This window comes from Mytilus californianus, unplaced genomic scaffold (assembly GCF_021869535.1).
Source record: "Mytilus californianus isolate M0D057914Y unplaced genomic scaffold, xbMytCali1.0.p SCAF_4, whole genome shotgun sequence".
NCBI classification, from domain to species: Eukaryota; Metazoa; Mollusca; class Bivalvia; order Mytilida; family Mytilidae; genus Mytilus; species Mytilus californianus.
Genome location: NW_026262690.1, coordinates 30,358,493 through 30,377,199, shown reverse-complemented (window position 1 = coordinate 30,377,199; position 18,707 = coordinate 30,358,493). Strand labels below are relative to the sequence as shown.

The following is an 18,707-nucleotide window of genomic DNA, read 5'->3' as shown; positions in this document are numbered from 1 at the left end:
TAGATTTTATGTTTCCAAGTTATGGGATTTAATTCATAAAAAAGGGTGATTTTCCAGTTTTCGGACAATAACTTTGGAGGCTGTTTTATATCTATTAAAATAACCTCCCTTTAGCTTTTGTCGAGCCTGCGATTTTTGTCGCAGAAAGCTCGACATAGGGATAGTGATCCGGTGGCGGCGGCGGCAGCGTTAGCTAACTTCTTAAAAGCTTTATATTTAAGAAGGTGGAAGACCTGGATGCTTCATACTTTGTATATGGATGCCTCATGTTACGAAGTTTCCGTCAGTCACATGTCCAATGTCCTTGACCTCATTTTCATGGTTCAGTGACTACTTGAAAAAAAAGTTAACGTTTTTTGTAATGTTAAATTCTCTCTTATTATAAGTAGTAGGATAACTATATTTGGTATGTGCGTACCTTGCAAGGTCCTCATGCCCGTCAGACAGTTTTCACTTGACCTCGACCTCATTTCATGGATCAGTGAACAAGGTTAAGTTCTGTTGGTCAAGTCCATATCTCAGATACTATAAGCAATAGGTCTAGTATATTCCGTGTATGGAAGGACTGTAAGGTGTACATGTCCAACTGGCAGGTGTCATCTGACCTTGACCTCATTTTCATGGTTCAGTGGTTATAGTTAAGTTTTTGTGTTTTGGCCTGTTTTTCGTATACTGTATGCAATAGGTCTACTATATTTGGTGTATGGAATGATTGTAAGGTGTACATGTCTAGCTGGCAGGTGTCATCTGACCTTGACCTCGTTTTCATGGTTCAGTGGTCAAAGTTAAGTTTTTGAGTTTTGGTCTTTTTTTTCTAATACTATATGCCATAGGTCAACTATATTTGGTGTATGGAAATATTTTATGATCTATATGTCAGTCACGCAGGTTTTATATGATCTTGACCTCATTTTCACGGTTCATTGCTCAGTGTTAAGTTTTTGTGTTTTGGTCTGTTTTTCTTAAACTATAAGCAATAGGTCAACTATATTTGTTGTATGGAAGAATTGTTAACTGTACATGTCTGCCTGGCACGTTTCATCTGACCTTGACCTCATTTTCATGGTTCATTGGTCAATGTTTAGTTTTCTTGGTTAATGTTAAGTTTAGGTGACAGTTGTAATAAAGCTTTATATTTAGGACTATCAACATAATATCAATGATTAGAAAAGAAGGCGAGACATTTCAGCGTGTGCACTCTTGTTTTATACAAATTTCTGATATGACAATGAGGAGTTATGGAACTTTATTATTTAAAAAAGCGACGGGGGTATCATGTGCTCATGGCGCAGCTCTTTATTGTATGTTGTTACAGTATTACAATTATATCCATTAATCCAATTAGTTTTCTTATCTCTTTTTATAAGACTTTTATACAAACAGCTTACAATGATTTTTTTTGCAATAAGATCTACAGTATAGTGTCAATATTAATTTTTAAACGTACTTTTGCATAGTCTAATACAGTTTCTTTGATTTATGCTATTGTAAACCAACTTATTTACGAATTTAGTCTTTTCTATCCCACTAAGCGACGATTTATTTTTGTGATTTTCACATTGATGAGATCTATTTATTTATTTAAGGGAATACTCATATTTGTGAAGATTCATATTTGCATTATTTTTCAATTTGTGAAAATAAATCACTCTTGAAAATTAGTTGGATTACAGTAATCTGTTGTTGGAATCTTTGATGCTGGAGATGATTTTGATTTATCATATTGATTTTGAAAATGTTGTTTAACAGTTTCAAGAAGCTTCCATCAAATTATAATATGCTGCATGCAAGTTATATGTAATGTTTGTCATTCTGATAGGTAGGCTGGATAGCTAATAAAAATGTGCATTAATTTACATGCGAGCTCTTGATGCTGTTGGTACAGGAGACATACTCTGAAGTGACATTCAATAACCTAAACTATTGCTATACTTTAAGTGAAATCACACCTGAAAGAATTAAATGGTGTCCGTGAAAATTGTTTAATTAATGGTATTTAACAGGAACCCCTGCTTAATACCTATTACCAATATGGAAGATAAAAATCAAACAATTAAATATTTGACTTATAACAAGACCTTTTAATACCAAAGATTGATTTTCACATATCTCTTTGAATAGAAGGACGAAATGTATAGGTCTTCAGCTAAGTGAAACTTCCGATAATGATAATTCACCTATGATTATACCGATGTATTTTAAAACCAGTCAGCTGTATTAAATCTGTGTTAAATGGCACAGTTTAAACACTCGATGCTTGACAGTCTATATTAACTGTTATGTTTTTGTCATAACATTGAAAATATGGACGTCGAAATGTACATTACAATAAGAAAAAAATGTGACTATAAACTTCTGTTTTATAACTGAATGGGATTGCTATGAATTATATATGAACTCAGAAGGTAAGCTGTAAATGATTTATTGATAATATTGAAGATCTCTATGTAGAGAGTACATGTTTTAATATCAAGTTGAGAGATTGGTTTTAAGCCAATTTGAAGAATAATATTTTAGACCTACACATTACAAATATAACTTCATAAGACTATTATTGATATAATCTTATCCATTTAAATTAACCACTTGGTCACTGAGTTTAAAGTTGAAGCTTGTAAATGTCTAGTGTCTTTGATCATAAACAAATCAGTGTATGGTAACAGAGAGAAATATTTATTAGATGCAATCAAACTTAGAATAAGGCAGCTATTGTTATAATGTCTAGAAATTTAAATTTAAAAGAATTATGAAAGTGAAAAATCTATTAAAATGAGAAATTTAAACACAGGTAGGTCATTATCCCTTGAAAAGTGAAATGACTAATTTAAATCACATTTCCAATTATTAAAGCATGTTTTCTGTTGGCTGAATCTGGTTAGATAGATGCTTTGTTTAAACTTGCATATTTTATGCATTAATTTGCTTTATGGTCTTATTATGATAATAATTTAGGTAAAAAGTATGCTGTAGAAACAATTTTTTAATTAAAATCACTATGATGTTATCAATAAAGTTTTAAATATTTATACTAGGATTATATTTATGAGATATCACTGCTTCCCCTTCCGTGTAAATTGATATTTTCCTCATCAGAATGTATGATTAAATTAGAACACATTTGAATACTCACTTTCATTGGACAATAATTTCTTACAGGAATATGATATGATAAATGAAAGTTTCCTAAGAACAAAGAAATTAATTAAAATTTAATCATTATTTCTGTTCGTTTTGCTTGATAGGTACCTAACAATTGTAACCTAACTATAACACTATGATAACAGATATCTTTCATTCTATTGTTCATTTTAAACGTTTCATTTAGTGTACAGTGAAAGTCTAATGTAAAATCTAACTACAAAAAGTATACCTCTGTCGGCTGTCAATATAAAGTTGACATTACAAGTTTCTAGTTTCTTTCATTAAGGTAGTGTGCTATACACAAATATGGTAATAAGGTTTGATTTATCAAGATGTACACAACAAAGATGTTTATATGACTACCCTCTTTTGAGTCTTTGATTTCATTCTTGAGATGTGCGTTTTAAACATTTGAGTTTCATACAATCGGTTCCTTTAGATGTTCATTTCAAACTAGTGTTTTTACCAATGTTTTACATATAAATAAAGGAGACTGGCAATTTTATATGGCAGCTAAATTTTTTTCATGCATAAAAAATTATAATCTTGATAGGACAAGATACATGTAAATAGAAAAATTAATGAATAAAAGTAAATTGTATTGTTTGAAAAGTAATGAGAAAGAAAGTTGTTAAAAGTTTCAAAATTTTGGGAAATACTGAAGGTCAGGAAAATGTCTGAAAAGAAAAATTATGATTTAAAAAAAAATTGTTAAAAGTATGGCAAGTATGGATATGTATTTGATGGCCAACAAAAGTGTTTAATCCTAACTATTTCCAAGTCTTTTTATTAATAAATAACTAAGATATATTCTATTTTGATTGGGATTTGGTATTAAAGATTGGTAACTTTAAAAAATAGAACATAAGTCTAGCAAATATTATAAAAATATTCTTCTATATTTAGACACAAGCCAAACTTAGACCATTGTGATCATAAGGGGAGGACAATATTCCATCGTGTTTGTGCCATCCAGGAACCAAAGTATTTGAAGAAATTATTTCACAGTGGATTCAATATCACAACATCACTGATGGATCAGGAGACGGATGATGGTCTTACTCCTGTTATTATATCTTGTCAGAATGGAAATGCTGAACAACTAAAAGAACTGCTAGAAAATGGGGTTTGTCTTTCTTTATCTTACAAGGATGTGTGATTATATTATTTTCAGTAACTTTAAGAATGTAAAAATATCTTACCAAATTTAACTGAAAAGATGGCCTGAGGATTAGAAAATCCAAACAAGATGTACTTATTGAAATACAGCAGACGGGAGGCGACTGCCAATAATTTCCGTGCAATAACTTATGAACTGTTCAACCAATACTTTTCAAATTTTAGTATGTTGTCACTGATGAAAAAATGGAGGTTAGGTTATATGATCTTCTATATTGATAATTTTCACTGGTACCGTTAAGGAGTTATGGTCCTTGATAGATTGAAAAATGGCACTTTATGTCACTTCCATGCAAAAACTTACGAAGTGTTCGACCGATGCTTTTCAGATTTTAATATGCTGTTACTAGTGACAAAACGGATATCCAATTCGATATTGACTATTTTCACTTTAGATTCAGGAAATATGTTCCACGATAGATTGGAAAAAAGGCATGAACTTGGCAGATCAAACAAACCTTATAAAAGCGATTTATTAGAATAGATCCATTTCATTCAAGCTAGCTGCCCTCTTAAATTCAATAGTGGTTACCTTCAAAGTGCAAATAACCAGGTTTCAGTTTTTTTATAAGAGAAGTGCCACTTATTAGACATGTTAGATGGCACATACATACTATTTACTTTTTACATAGTTTGCTTTTAATTGTAATAATTTGAAAGAACATTTGTGATTGCAGTTAATTAATGAAAGAAGGAAGACATTAAAAAGAAATAAACAGTTTAAGAAATACTTTGAAAAGTGCATGTATTGAGTTCTAAATGATTACAGGAAGTTGTTCGATTGATAATATTGATCTGCCTTGAACTTTCTTAGTTTATGTCTTTATACATCCTAAATAATTACAGAATCGCTGTTGCTTTTCTTGACAATTTTACATGTTACATGACATTATGAATGGTAATGTAGGGTATACATGGATGAGACAGCAACCCTATGACACAAGAATCAGAAGACATCTAGATCGCAACCCTTTGTTGTACAATATGTCAAGCTCTAAATCTAAAGCCACTTATCTAAAAACAATGACATTAAGCAGTGATTATCAAAGATCTTCTATCACCACTTAATTAGTTCTCCAAATAACCGAAAAAATTTGAAAATATGACATATGACTTCCAACAGGCAACTGAATATGTGGTGTGGTTAAACTAGGTTTTTGAGTTTTCATTTTTTTTTTTATTATAGTAGCTGTGGGCAGCTATATCTGGCATAGAACATTTATGCTATTTACATAATTTTAAAACTTGTTATTTCTGTTCCCAAGTGATAGTAGCAATATCCATAAAACAAGAGTCCATTGCCTGAAAAAAAAGATAAATAATTTTGTACCTAAATCCTTTTAAGAACCGTCAAAATCATTTTATTTTTACCTGCAGGTAGGTGAAGAATGGCATACATATTTCAACGTCCTTTAAATAAGAGTGATTTACAGGACTTTTTACCACCATCAAAACTATTTTAGTGAGTGTATGTTTAACAGACAATTATTTCTCTTCTAGGCTTCAGTTAAAACTACAGACAAAACTGGAAAGAATGCATTACATTACTGTGCCGATAACTTAGAGACACAATGTGCTGAAATGTTACTGATGAGGGAGGAGTCTCTCATACATGTACAAGATGAACAGGGATTCACTCCCCTTCATATGGCAGTTATTGGTGGAAATGTACCATTATTGAAGCTGCTCGTTAGAAAAGGAGCAGATGTAGATATTTTAGATGCTGACGGCCATACCCCATCACACTGGGCTACTGGTAGGTTCATTTGAATGTAGGAATCTGTGGATTGTACATTTCACATTTATTGTCATGTAAATAATGTTATAATTTTAAAAAACAAATCATGAATCAGTAAGAACTTCACAATGCAAAATTCTACTTCTTTTAAGCTTCCTTGGCAAAAATGGCTTTTATTAACTATTGCCATCACTTGATGTCCATCATCAATTATTATATTATTAAATTATTTTTCAGAAATAGTTTTATGAAATAACAGACACATGACAGAGCAGATTGGCACTAAGCATGGCAAAACAAAATTCTTTAGCTGTCTTAGTTTTAAAAGTATATATGATTTTCCAAAGAACCAACCAAAATGACCGCCAAGTAGAACCTAGGAGTAAAATTGATAGATATATAGTTTTACAGCTAGTCTGTAAATAGTTAGCTGATTTTTAGTTCCAGGTACATGTATATACATGTGTGAAAGTTAGTAACAGGCTCCATTACCTATTTCTGCCTTAACTATTGCCCATGGACAGATTTCTTGTCCTATGTCAGTCCTCCTTTGAGTTTTTTTGCTGATACTTGGTATATATTAATGAGTAGGATACTTTTTTGTAACTATGACCTTAGAATTTGGAGAATATTGCATGAAAATGGCAGCTAGCTTCGTGTCCAGTTTGTTTCAATTATTCAATTCTCATCAAAACAACAGTTTTTGTTGAAGTTTCAGCCATTCTTGTAGATATTGTTCTGATATTTGGTAAATTGTGTTTTGAGAATTTATATATCTCATATGATTTTTGACTTGATTAAGGCCCTTGGACAATTCTATTTGAAAATATTAATTTTGTTCTGACCCATTTTCAGCATTTCAAGCAGATTAACACCTGATTTTATTGTGTATTAATGTTTAATGAGTTTTTACAGATCCTATGAACTAATAACTCCTATCCGATTTTGGTCTTAATAGTGTTTCAAAATGGTTTTATTATACCCCACTGTAAGAGTGGGCTCCTAGAGTGGGTGCTATATATTGCATTTATCTTTTTTTATTACCAAATATTTATAAATCATTTTCCTCAAGAACTATACTGAACAGAATGACTTCATATTGTTCAGCAGCTTGACAGGGGTGAGTTATAATGGGTGAGCACTCTGGATCTCTCAGGCACGTACTTCCTGTTTACCTGCCTGAAATGGTTGCAAAGAACATACGGTTTTTTTTATGGAAAATTATTAATATGTGATAAAGGTAGATCATTTGTGAAGCTTCTCTTTGTATCAACTCAAGCTTCACTTGCTCTTTGTATTAACTCAAGCTTGACCTGCTATTCGTATCAGTTCAAGCTTGACCTGCTCCTCGTATCAATTCAAGCGCGACCTGCTCTTTGAATCAATTCAAGCTTGACCTGCTCTTTGTATCAATTCAAGCTTGACCTGCTCTTCGTATCAATTCAAGCTTAATCTGCTCTTTGTATCAATTCAAGCTTGACCTCCTCTTCATATCAATTCAAGCTTGACCTGAATGCACTGTTTTATTGTAAGGTGAGAGATGTAGGCTCTTTGGAGCCTCAAGTTATTAATTCCTGACTGCTTTAGTGTGACTTTTTACTTGGAACATTTACAACCCTTCAATATTTGTATGTTATCCAACAGCAAACTACATTTATCCCATTATTCAACACAAATTTGTTTTGTATTAATATTTAATAACAAAATTAATATACGATGGTATTCATGTGATGAACTGTGCATGAAAATAAAACTATACAAAAGCTAGAGATAATTCTAGATACTAATAAACACATTTGAACACAAAAACTTCTGTCATGCATACTTGCCAACATATTTTCTGAAGAAAATGTGCATATACTTTTAGTTTCAGGCAATGGTTTGGAAAAGAATTTGTTATGTATAAAAAGTCCCATCCATTTGAAAATGGAAAATTAACATTATGTTTTTAGAATTTTATGTATACTTAAAATTAATTTAATCCTTTTAATCAGTAAGTGAATAATTTTTAGAGAAGACATGAATCTATAATTCTTTTCTTCTACTAGTTGAATAAAAATCTGTTTGTTAATATCATCAAATAATTTTACTATTGAGTTAGGTCAGTTCTCATGGTTATTTACTGACAGGATTCCTATTAATGCTTTCAGATTTTGTCTTGTCTGCCAGAATGTAGTCTTAGGGACATGTATAACTATTTATATAAAGCTTTATATTACAAAAGGTAGAAGACTTGGATACATTATTTCTAGTATACTGTTGCCTTATATTGTAAAGTTTCTGTTTGGCATATGTCATTTGTCATTGACCTCATTTCATGGTTCAGCTTAAAAACTGTTCAGTTTTATAAAGACATGTTTTTTTTCTCACTAATCGTGAATAATATGACCACTATACTGGTATCAATGCAAGGTATACATACCTGTCTGACAGGGTTCACCTAATCTTGATGATATTTCAAAGATCAGTGATGAACATTATTTTTTCAAGGTTAGGTCAGTTTCTCAGTTACTACAATGAGTAAGCAATAGTTCAGCTATATTTGGTGAACTATGGAATGATTGTAAGATGTACATTTCCATCTGGCATAGTTCATATAACCTTGAACTTGTTTTCACAGTTCATTTGGTCAATATTAAGTTTTCCTGGTAAGGTCTGTTTTGCAGATTCTATAAGGAATAGGTCAGCTAAGTTGTTCTTGTCAGTCTGGCAGGCTTCATCAAATATTAACCTTATTTTCATTGATAATTGATAATGATAACTGTATTAAGACCTGATCTTAAAGTCTATCAGCAAAAATTCAAACATGAACAGTAATGTAAACATATCAGCATGTGTTCTCTTATTCTTGGTTAAATAAATTTTGAGTCATGATAAATAAGACAGAGTGTATGGTCTCCAGATACAATTATATTCTGGTCATTAAAGAAGCAAAGATACTCTAGAAATATTTCCCATTCAAATTGTGTTTTTTGTCTCGTCTGTGATGAAAGTCGCAGAAGGCGAGACAATGGTGTTGCTTTTCCCGTGACAACGGCGTCAACAATTGTTAAGTTTTTTGCTCAAGTTAGTTTGATAGGAACTGCTTGTGATAGATCAATGATATTTTCTATAAAGTTGCATTACTATCAGTACACATTAGTTTGATGACTATTTCGAAGCCCTGTCCCCTAGGTCAAGGTCCAACAACTTTGAATTAATTATCAATGTTGCTGTCCATTAGATTGTCTTTTTCTGAATTTTCTGCCGACAGGCGATACCTAGCAGCAAAGTTTATTTGGGAAAGATTTGATACAAACCTTGTACATCTTGCAAAGAAATATTTTCTCAATGTCCACCATATTGATGTTTACTTTATTAGTGAAAGGGGATCTATTCTTTCAAAATGATACAAGAAAGTCTGAAATGAAACTGATATTCTTTTATGTATTTTTTTTTTTTTTGAGAAAAAAGAAAAACATATTACAAAGTTATGATAGCAGTGTCTTTGGTACATAAAAACATATTTGTACTGTAAGCTACTTTCTTATACCATTAATCAAACCGAGAGAAAAATTATGTTGATTTGGTGCATTTAAGTAAATTATTACCATCCGACAGGTCAATTTTGATCCAATTTCTTATTTCAACTTCAAAGTGTGGGGTCTTTCTGTTGTGAGTAATTGATTTAAATTACAATGCACACAAATAGAATAAGTAAATTTCAGGTTATTAACTAGTCCAATAGATTTTTTTAACGTTGATGAGGGCAAAAACTTGTATTTAATCATATCATTAGCATTAGAAATTGCAGGAACCTGCATTTAAAATTGAAAATGTTGGCATATATGTATTCACAAATTGCATGTTTTCACAAGAATTAACAAATAAATTGCATTCTTAAGGTAATCATCTTGATGGAGTTAAAGGTAAGATCAACGATTTCCTCTCTCTGATTTCACACCTTATGCAAAATTGTAATGTCTGATTGTTCTATATTGATTATTTTTATAAGATACTATCGTTATAACATGTAACTAGGTGTGCAAAGTCCCTCAAGATGCCATGTTGATAATTTTAAAAGTGACTTGAGATTTGAAGATTTTCTGAATAAGCATTACAAAGTCTGAATCAACTTTTCAATTTAGCTAATATCAATTGATCTTTTTTAAGTATCCAATCTAAAAAATGTAAATTTACTTACAGTATAGGTTGTTAATTAAGACATGGGAAATTATTAATGCTTAGAGCTTGGATATATAGGGAAAAGAAAAAGGAATGTAATAAAAAAGTATATTTGTGACAAGAAGAAGGAGTAGTAGTAAAACAAGCTTTAATTATGCAGTTAGAGGGGGTTATAAAGTAGTAAGTTCATGGGTGGAAATTCTGGTTAATTCAAACTTGCAATGTTTACCTTCCAAAATTGTCTCATGGACACAAAATTGTTAAGTTTCAATAATGAAGTCATTATGATGTCATAAGTATATACTTTAAATCAGTAAAAGGGTATTTATGGCCAAAATTCATTTATTTTCTTTGTCTGTTAATGATATAAATATGGTTTTTGGGGACTGTCTTGAAATCTATACTGAGGAGGTCTTTAGATTCAAACAACTATAACTGACAATCAGACATTACAAATTTTCAGGCTTTTATTGGGTCTTTTCTATTTATAGCATTTTATTTAATGTAGTCAGAATTTATTGTATAATTATTTTATCATTTTTTATTCACTATTTAGTTCCTAGATGGTTTAGAATATGTGTATGTAAATAATCAGCAGTATTTGTAGCTTTTCATTTATTACTTGTTGTAATGTCTTTAAAACACATCTTCTGGTAAATCTGTATACCAAATATGAATGAAGAGTGCAAATTAAGTTGACAAAATATGAGACACATATAATGTATTGTCATGAGTGGTATTGGTAAATGTTTGGTCACATATGGTGTTTTTTACACATTATTTTGGTGTTGTAAATAATATAGATTTAAAAGAGTTGATCATTAAAACATTACAAAGTAACAAAATGCTGGAGTAACTATTATTTTAAAAAACAGGACTATGAAATTATTATTTTTATAATTGTATGATATTCTAATTTTTAATTTTTTTTTTGTAATTGCTCTTGCTATAACTTTGTCTTAGGATTTTTATGCTGCTGTCTTGTTCTGATAGCATGTTTAGTACAGAAAAGTGCAAGTCAAAGAGGTTGACCCCTTTGAAGGAGATATATTTTTAACCAAATTGCTATTGGCATTCTCATACTAAAGTTTGAGTAGAAACAGTTTAAATGTCTTATGCATTCAGAGTTTGAATGTCCCTTTGGTATCTGTCGCCTCTCTTTTAATATGTATATACACAGTAACAATGTATTCAGACAATATTTAATCATCAGATAAAAGAATATTAAATGTTATGATCAATTAACTTTGAAATTTATAAGAGGTCATTGACTGTAGTTGAATCTATATACAACTTGATCTTTTACTCAGGCTTGTTAGTTAGCAGTACTTCCTCAAAGCAGAACGGATATATACTCAAATTTAGAAAACTGTTAAAGTAAGCCCCCTTTCCAGGTTTTTGATTTGAGCTGACATTTTTTATGACTCCCAGTAATTGTCAGGTACTTGTTTTTTGGACTTGTTTGTCTTTTCTTCATCTCATTTTTTTGCCATGGCAACTCTCTCAATTTACAAGTTTTGAATGTCTCACTGGTATCTTCTGCCTTTCTTTTTTTTAACCAATATTTATCATTCTAAAATACAGTAAAGTTTTATTTAATTGTGCCTGCTGATATTAGCAACCTTCTATTTTGTATGAAGTTTCCTAATGATAGGATATAAATAACTTTGATTTTATTGCTTACAACCTATTTTTACTGGAATTATGATCTTAGGAAATGAAATTATAGTTTTGACTTTTTATAATGACTGCAGACATTCACAAGACTGTAGAGAAAGAAGTATTCTGCTGAGTTAACAGTCTATATTAGAAGAAGGAGATGTGAGATATATGTCAATGATACAACAACCCAACAATACAAACACTTAGGAGCCATCAAGAGCTCTACATAATAATTTGAATAATAGTTAAATGTCTATGTTAACTGCTAACCACTCTGAGTCTATAGACAAGTTTCCATTGGTATAGCTTTGAACACAATTTTTACCAAATCACATGCCTTCCTAGAAATGTTGACATAATGAATTTTAAAGCTTTCAGAATGTTCACCCAGACCTGTAAAAAAATGAAAATAAAATGTCAGCATAATTGAATCATATTAGTAAAATGACCACACATTCTTACATAGTTGATGTGTACTGCCTAACAACTCTTTGTATAGGAGTATCTTTGATTTTGTAAAAAACTGCAAATATTTAATATAAAGTTATTGTATGTACATTAACCTGATTTCATCGAAATTCAATAACATTTAAACGTCTATAATCCTAACTACTGCTTAGTAATTACTCAATGTTTTACATAATTCAAAGAAGCAAAACCTTTTAAGATACATATGTACAGTCATATTAAATGCTTTTATCACAGCCACATATTTTCTTATCACTCATTTGAAGGGTAAATTTGCTACCTTGAAGAGCACTTTAAGCTAATATGGAAATTAGATTACTCAGTATTGTTTTAATACGGAAAGATTTGACAATCAAACCTCTTAAGATTTATAAATTGGTTTCGTGTTTGTGAAAATATGTGCAAAAATCCTTTAATCTCTTTAATTCATTAAATTTGAAGGACTCCTTGTATAGAATTCCATGCATAGGATGAAATCACTTATATCTTGGCTTGCTTTAGTTTCAAATGTTCTTAACTACTTTGTCATCTTCACACCTCAGTGTCCAGAGTGCAAGTATTTATTTTAATATTGTGAAACATTTTACAGCAATGAGAAACATAGCCAATTAAGTAAGTTATGATAGACATATTTCCTCATTGCAAAGGAAGGCTGTTGATTATCCCTTTGTCCTCATTGTAAAGGAAGGCTGTTGATTATCCCTCTGTCCTTATTGTTAAGGAAGGCTGTTGATTATCCCTCTGTCCTTATTGTTAAGGAAGGCTGTTGATTATCCCTCTGTCGTTATTGTTAAGGAAGGCTGTTGATTATCCCCTTGTCCTTATTGTTAAGGAAGGCTGTTGATTATCCCTCTGTCCTTATTGTTAAGGAAGGCTGTTGATTATCCCTCTGTCGTTATTGTTAAGGAAGGCTGTTGATTATCCCCTTGTCCTTATTGTTAAGGAAGGCTGTTGATTATACCTCTGTCCTTATTGTTGAGGAAGGCTGTTGATTATCCCTCTGTCTTTATTGTTAAGGCAGGCTGTTGATTATCCCTCTGTCCTTATTGTTGAAGAAAGATATGGACTATTTTTCTCATAAAAATCAAAAGGACAAAAAATCATCAATTTCATTATACCTCATATTTCTACATACTATTCAGTATTAGTGTTGGGCCCTTGATTGAGCTAAACTTCTGGTCATCATCTGCCATTCTATCTACTCACAGTAATCCCCACTGGTATACTGTACTTTTCTTAACAAGTTCATTGTTCAAAATTGTATTTGATTTCTGTTATGATTTATATGGAAAGTTTTAAGGTGTAATCTAAAAGAAACAGATGTAAAATTTCATATACTATCTGGGATGTGGACCATATGAGTTTTTTGCAATTATTCATGAAAAATTATGACAAACAACATTGAAGTGACCAAACTTCAGAATCATGAAAATATTTTCGAAGTATATTAATTGTGTCATATGATTTGCATGGCTCCATTTATTATGGAAGTAAAGGAAGAAAAGATTTGCGAAAACAGCTATACAATGGAATTTTTCTTCATATTTCTATTACTGCATAGAAAATAAGATCAGTCTGTTTTTGTTTTTCAAAGACTACCAGATGAAATGATGTTTAAAAAATGAAGACTTTTTTCTATTTTTTCAGTATGTACACATTTAGAGATATTAGATGTTCTCATAGAACAAGATGCTGAGCTGTCAAAATGTGACAATCATAATGCCTACCCTATCCATTACGCTGCACAGATGAATGGACGAGATAATGGGCACTCTGATGCTAAAATAGGAGAGAAAGTCCTGAAGAAATTATTAGACAGTGGTATACCATGCGACGTTTTAGATAAAGACAGACGACAGCCTTTATTATGGGCTGCAAGTGCAGGTTAGAAATTTTAAAATATTGGGTATATTTAACAAACCAAAGATATCTAGTTTATTCCTAATGAGACTTTTCATGACGAGTTTAGAAAAAGCAAAGTCTTTTCTTTCCTCATTATATCTGATTAATACATGACAGTGTATAAAACTTTATAAGATCATTTTACAATGCATTATAACCAGACAATATGAAAAAAGAGAATAATCGACAGCAGCATTTAATTTATTGATTTTCTACAATTTATATGCTATGTGAAATTAAAGTTTGACATGTTACCATTGGCGATGAGACACTCATTAAAAATAGGTTTCTGATCAAAACAACATCTAAAAATTGTACTGCATCTTTTAAGAGAGTCAAAATAGGGGCAGATGAAAACTAAGAAAAGTTATATAAAGTTAGATTTTATGATCAGCCAAAAAATTAAAGTACTTTATGCAAAGCGAAATTGACTATAATTGATTAAATATTGTTTGTTTAATGTCCAGTGGCAAATATTTCATGAATATTCAGATCAAGCAGAATTTCTTTTCAAAACACAATGCATTAAAGTGTGTTAAATAAAAATGGACAAAAAATTAAATCAAAATATATGAACCACCTGTTATTATTTTTTTCAATGTGCTACCCAGAAAGAATATTGGAACTATTTTTTAACCAGTCACATGATTATGTGCCTATCCAAAGTCTTGAATCTCATTATTTTTTGTTTGCTTTTGTCAAAATTTTGAATTGAGAGTTTTGTAAATATGGTGTTTATTTCATTAAGTGTATGGTGTTTATTTCATTAAGTGTTTAGTTGTCTATCTTGAGTGTATTTGTTTTTCACACTTGACAATTTCTATCTGTTACATTATATGGTGTCTCAATCATTGTTCAAGGTCATATGGTGACTTAAATGTCTTTATCATTAACTAGGTGCTTTATGGTTATTGTTTTAAGAATCCTTAATCAAAATCTAAATTTTAGGGGTTAAAAATGAAGAATGAAATGAGAAAATAATCAAAGTTAGGTGAGGAGGGTTGTGCAATAATTGCCACTGTGGGTATGTTAAAGACTAAAGATTTATTTTCCTAGGAGTATTCATAAATATACTCAAATATCCATAAGTGTACTCAAGTATTCAGTTATAATTGCCCATGTCAGCTCAGTTGTAGAAAAATAATGACACTGTTTTGGTTATTTTGAAAGTGATAATTTTGGTAACTAATTCTATGAATTGTTCGTTTTAATGAAATGTTCATGTCATGGTATGCAACCAAAGTTTCCTTAATTGAAATTCAACTTAATCCAATTTACTAGTCCCCCCAATCGTCCCTGTATATTGCTGCTTATATTATTTAGGGCCTATGGTATTAATACTTAGGTGCTATCTCTTTGGGGCCTGAACCAAAAGCTGAGAAGATACAGTGCAAATGAAAGCATCTGTTTTACACTAATCAGAGATCAGTAAGGGACCCAAGACATGCTAACTGGTTCTTGAATAAGGTATAAACTGAACAAACACAGGTTTGGGAGAAAGAACCACAGTTAAATATTTTCTTTGCATATCAATTAAGCAATAAACATATTTACAAACAAAGCAAAATCAAGTTGAAAATCTGTGGTAGTCCAAAATAACCCCCTCCCCCCAGCAGTAACTGGGAAACCCCAGTGCTGATTGGACAAAATAATAGACAAGGTTTCCCAAATAAAATTAAACATGCGCAAGCATTCCCAATAAAACATATTGTGTCTTAATAATATATTTATACAGAACAGTTCCTATGGAACAGAGTTAACCTATAATTTAAGTATACATTATTTTTGTATATTTTTTTTTTTATAATAATGAAATGTTATAATGACAGCTTTAGTGAATTGTTTTAATTACACTCAATAGTTTAGTATTCATCCTTCGCATTTTTTTCTGTAAAAGACCAGTAGAATTTGAAGGTATGAATTAGTATAGATTTAAAGATTAATCTAGTGATAAATACTTCACAATATATGTACATACCACCAAAAGTAAGGACTCGCTAACTATGTATCAAGTCTTATTAAGTCTATTTCAAGACCAGTTGATAAATACTTCACAATATATGTACATACCACCAAAAGTATGGACTCGCTAACTATGTATCAAGTCTTATTAAGTCTATTTCAACACCAGTTGATAAATACTTCACAATATATGTACATACCACCAAAAGTAAGGACTCGCTAACTATGTATCAAGTCTTATTAAGTCTATTTCAACACCAGTTTATCAATTTTTCTTTTTTCAAAAATGACGTTTTGTTCTTGATCTTTCAGGGAACTCAGAATCCTGTAAATTATTAGTGACTGCTGGAGCTGATGTTAATTCTACAGATAAAGATGGTCTTACAGGTAAGATTTCAAACAGAATTATTGACAAGGGTTAAAAGTAACTATAACGGGATTACTTTGCAACTTTTATTTGAATGTAGAAAATACTACTTTTCAATTATTAGAAAGAAAAAAAAGATGATTTTTATGTTCCTTTTAGGAAAAGTACATATTGCTTAACCCCTGCTCCTCTGTCCGTGTGAAAGTCTATCAGCTTTATGCTTGTCCACTCAATTCCTCCTACAGAATTTAGATAGAATGCTATTATTTTGAGGATGTGCTTATTGTCAGGATTTCATTTTTGTATTATTCCCAAAAGGACAGGTGGTTCAGCTTTTAAGTCAACTATTATTCTTTAAAGTGTGAATAAGTTTGAATATATGGTGTACTGTTTGTCAGCTTGACCTCTACAGGTTTTAGCAAGCATGCATTTATTTATACTAAGGATGTGCTAATATCATATTGTCAGGATTTTGATTTAAAGTGATATTAAGAAATGAAATATTAGTTAGATGATAGATTGATTGTTGCTTAAATATAGTAGACCTATTGGTAGAATTTTGTCAAACTTTCACAGATTTTTCCTTACATTGTGTAATTTTGCACCACCTATTTTATCTCTTTATCAAAATGATTTAGAATGGGTGGCCCATATTAGCCATGGACATATTTTTGCAGTTATGCAATTTTTCTCGAGAACATGTCATGATGGTTTGTTTGCTTGCACAGTGTGCATCTCAACAATTTATACACATTCAACGTGTTTAATCATCGTCATTATAAGTTTTCAGAGATATAAGAGTAAAGTTCCAAAAATAAATGTATCATTGCTAAAAACAATGACGTTTCCTGAAACAATGAACCCCTTCCCCTAGTCAAATGGACAGCTGTCGTCAAAATGCATCATGATAATGACCCAGAGATTTTGTTAACCTCTGCTCAATGAATAGGAAAGGTTTTTTTTTTTTTTCGCAAATAATCTAAATCAAAGTTTAATTTCAAATTCTTTCGACGCCTTACACTACTAATTTGTCATGGGTGCATGCACGTTGTGTCTGTGATATACCATATAGATTTTTTGTGGGGTTATCTATGCCCTCCTGGATAGTTTTATTCATTCATTTCAAATATGAGCAGGCACTTCTTTTAAAAAAAATGTAGCTCAGTGCGTTTTTTATATAATTTGTTTAATAGACGTAATAAAAATATCTGGAAAACCATGAATGCCCTGTGAGTAAGCAAATATTTTATGTCAGTTTTTTATCTCTATGGTTTGTTAATTGCTTTGAGCGAATATCACACATTAACATGTTGTTTAATATAACAGGGTTAATGAATATTTTAGAGTCATAGATTATGGTGAAAATGTGTCTCACATGGTATGCGGAAAATTTGATTTCTTCTCAAGTTTGCATTAACCTGTAGACCTAAAAAATGAATGTCTGATAGATCCTCCTTTATCAGACGTGTTAGTTTTATAGTTAACTTTTGGAAAATTGCATAATAAGTTACCAAGTATAACTGTAGATTGGCGGTAGCTTAAAATGGATGGTTTATGCGGCGATCATGGGCACCCACTCTAACATAGACTTTGTCATCTGCACACTACAATACACATTTGTATCCACTTCTCCTAACTACAATACACATTTGTATCCACTTTTCCTAACTACAATACACATTTGTATCCACTTCTCCTAACTACAATACACATTTGTATCCACTTTTCCTAACTACAATACACATTTGTATCCACTTTTCCTAACTACAATACACATTTGTATCCACTTCTCCTAACTACAATACACATTTGTATCCACTTTATCTAACTACAATACACATTTGTATCCACTTCTCCTAACTACAATACACATTTGTATCCACTTTTCCTAACTACAATACACATTTGTATCCACTTTTCCTAACTACAATACACATTTGTATCCACTTCTCCTAACTACAATACACATTTGTATCCACTTTTCCTAACTACAATACACATTTGTATCCACTTTTCCTAACTACAATACACATTTGTATCCACTTCTCCTAACTACAATACACATTTGTATCCACTTCTCCTAACTACAATACACATTTGTATCCACTTTATCTAACTACAATA

The 18,707-nt window shown here is 31.0% G+C and overlaps 1 protein-coding gene across 13 annotated transcripts in view; it reads left to right on the top strand.

Moving 5' to 3' along the window:
- LOC127739432 (ankyrin repeat domain-containing protein 11-like) overlaps positions 1-18,707 on the top strand; it is a 70,778-nt gene that overhangs the window by 15,088 nt on the left and 36,983 nt on the right. For 11 of the 13 annotated variants that reach the window (XM_052251182.1, XM_052251185.1, XM_052251183.1 and 8 more), the window contains exons 3-7: positions 4,048-4,267; positions 5,821-6,076; positions 9,943-9,966; positions 14,000-14,236; positions 16,529-16,603. In XM_052251182.1, coding sequence (XP_052107142.1) covers positions 4,048-4,267; positions 5,821-6,076; positions 9,943-9,966; positions 14,000-14,236; positions 16,529-16,603 — 812 coding nt within the window. Of the gene's footprint in view, positions 1-2,240; positions 2,406-4,047; positions 4,268-5,820; positions 6,077-9,942; positions 9,967-13,999; positions 14,237-16,528; positions 16,604-18,707 lie in introns of those variants that run through there. The other 2 variants (XM_052251195.1, XM_052251184.1) reach the window with 2 other exon arrangements.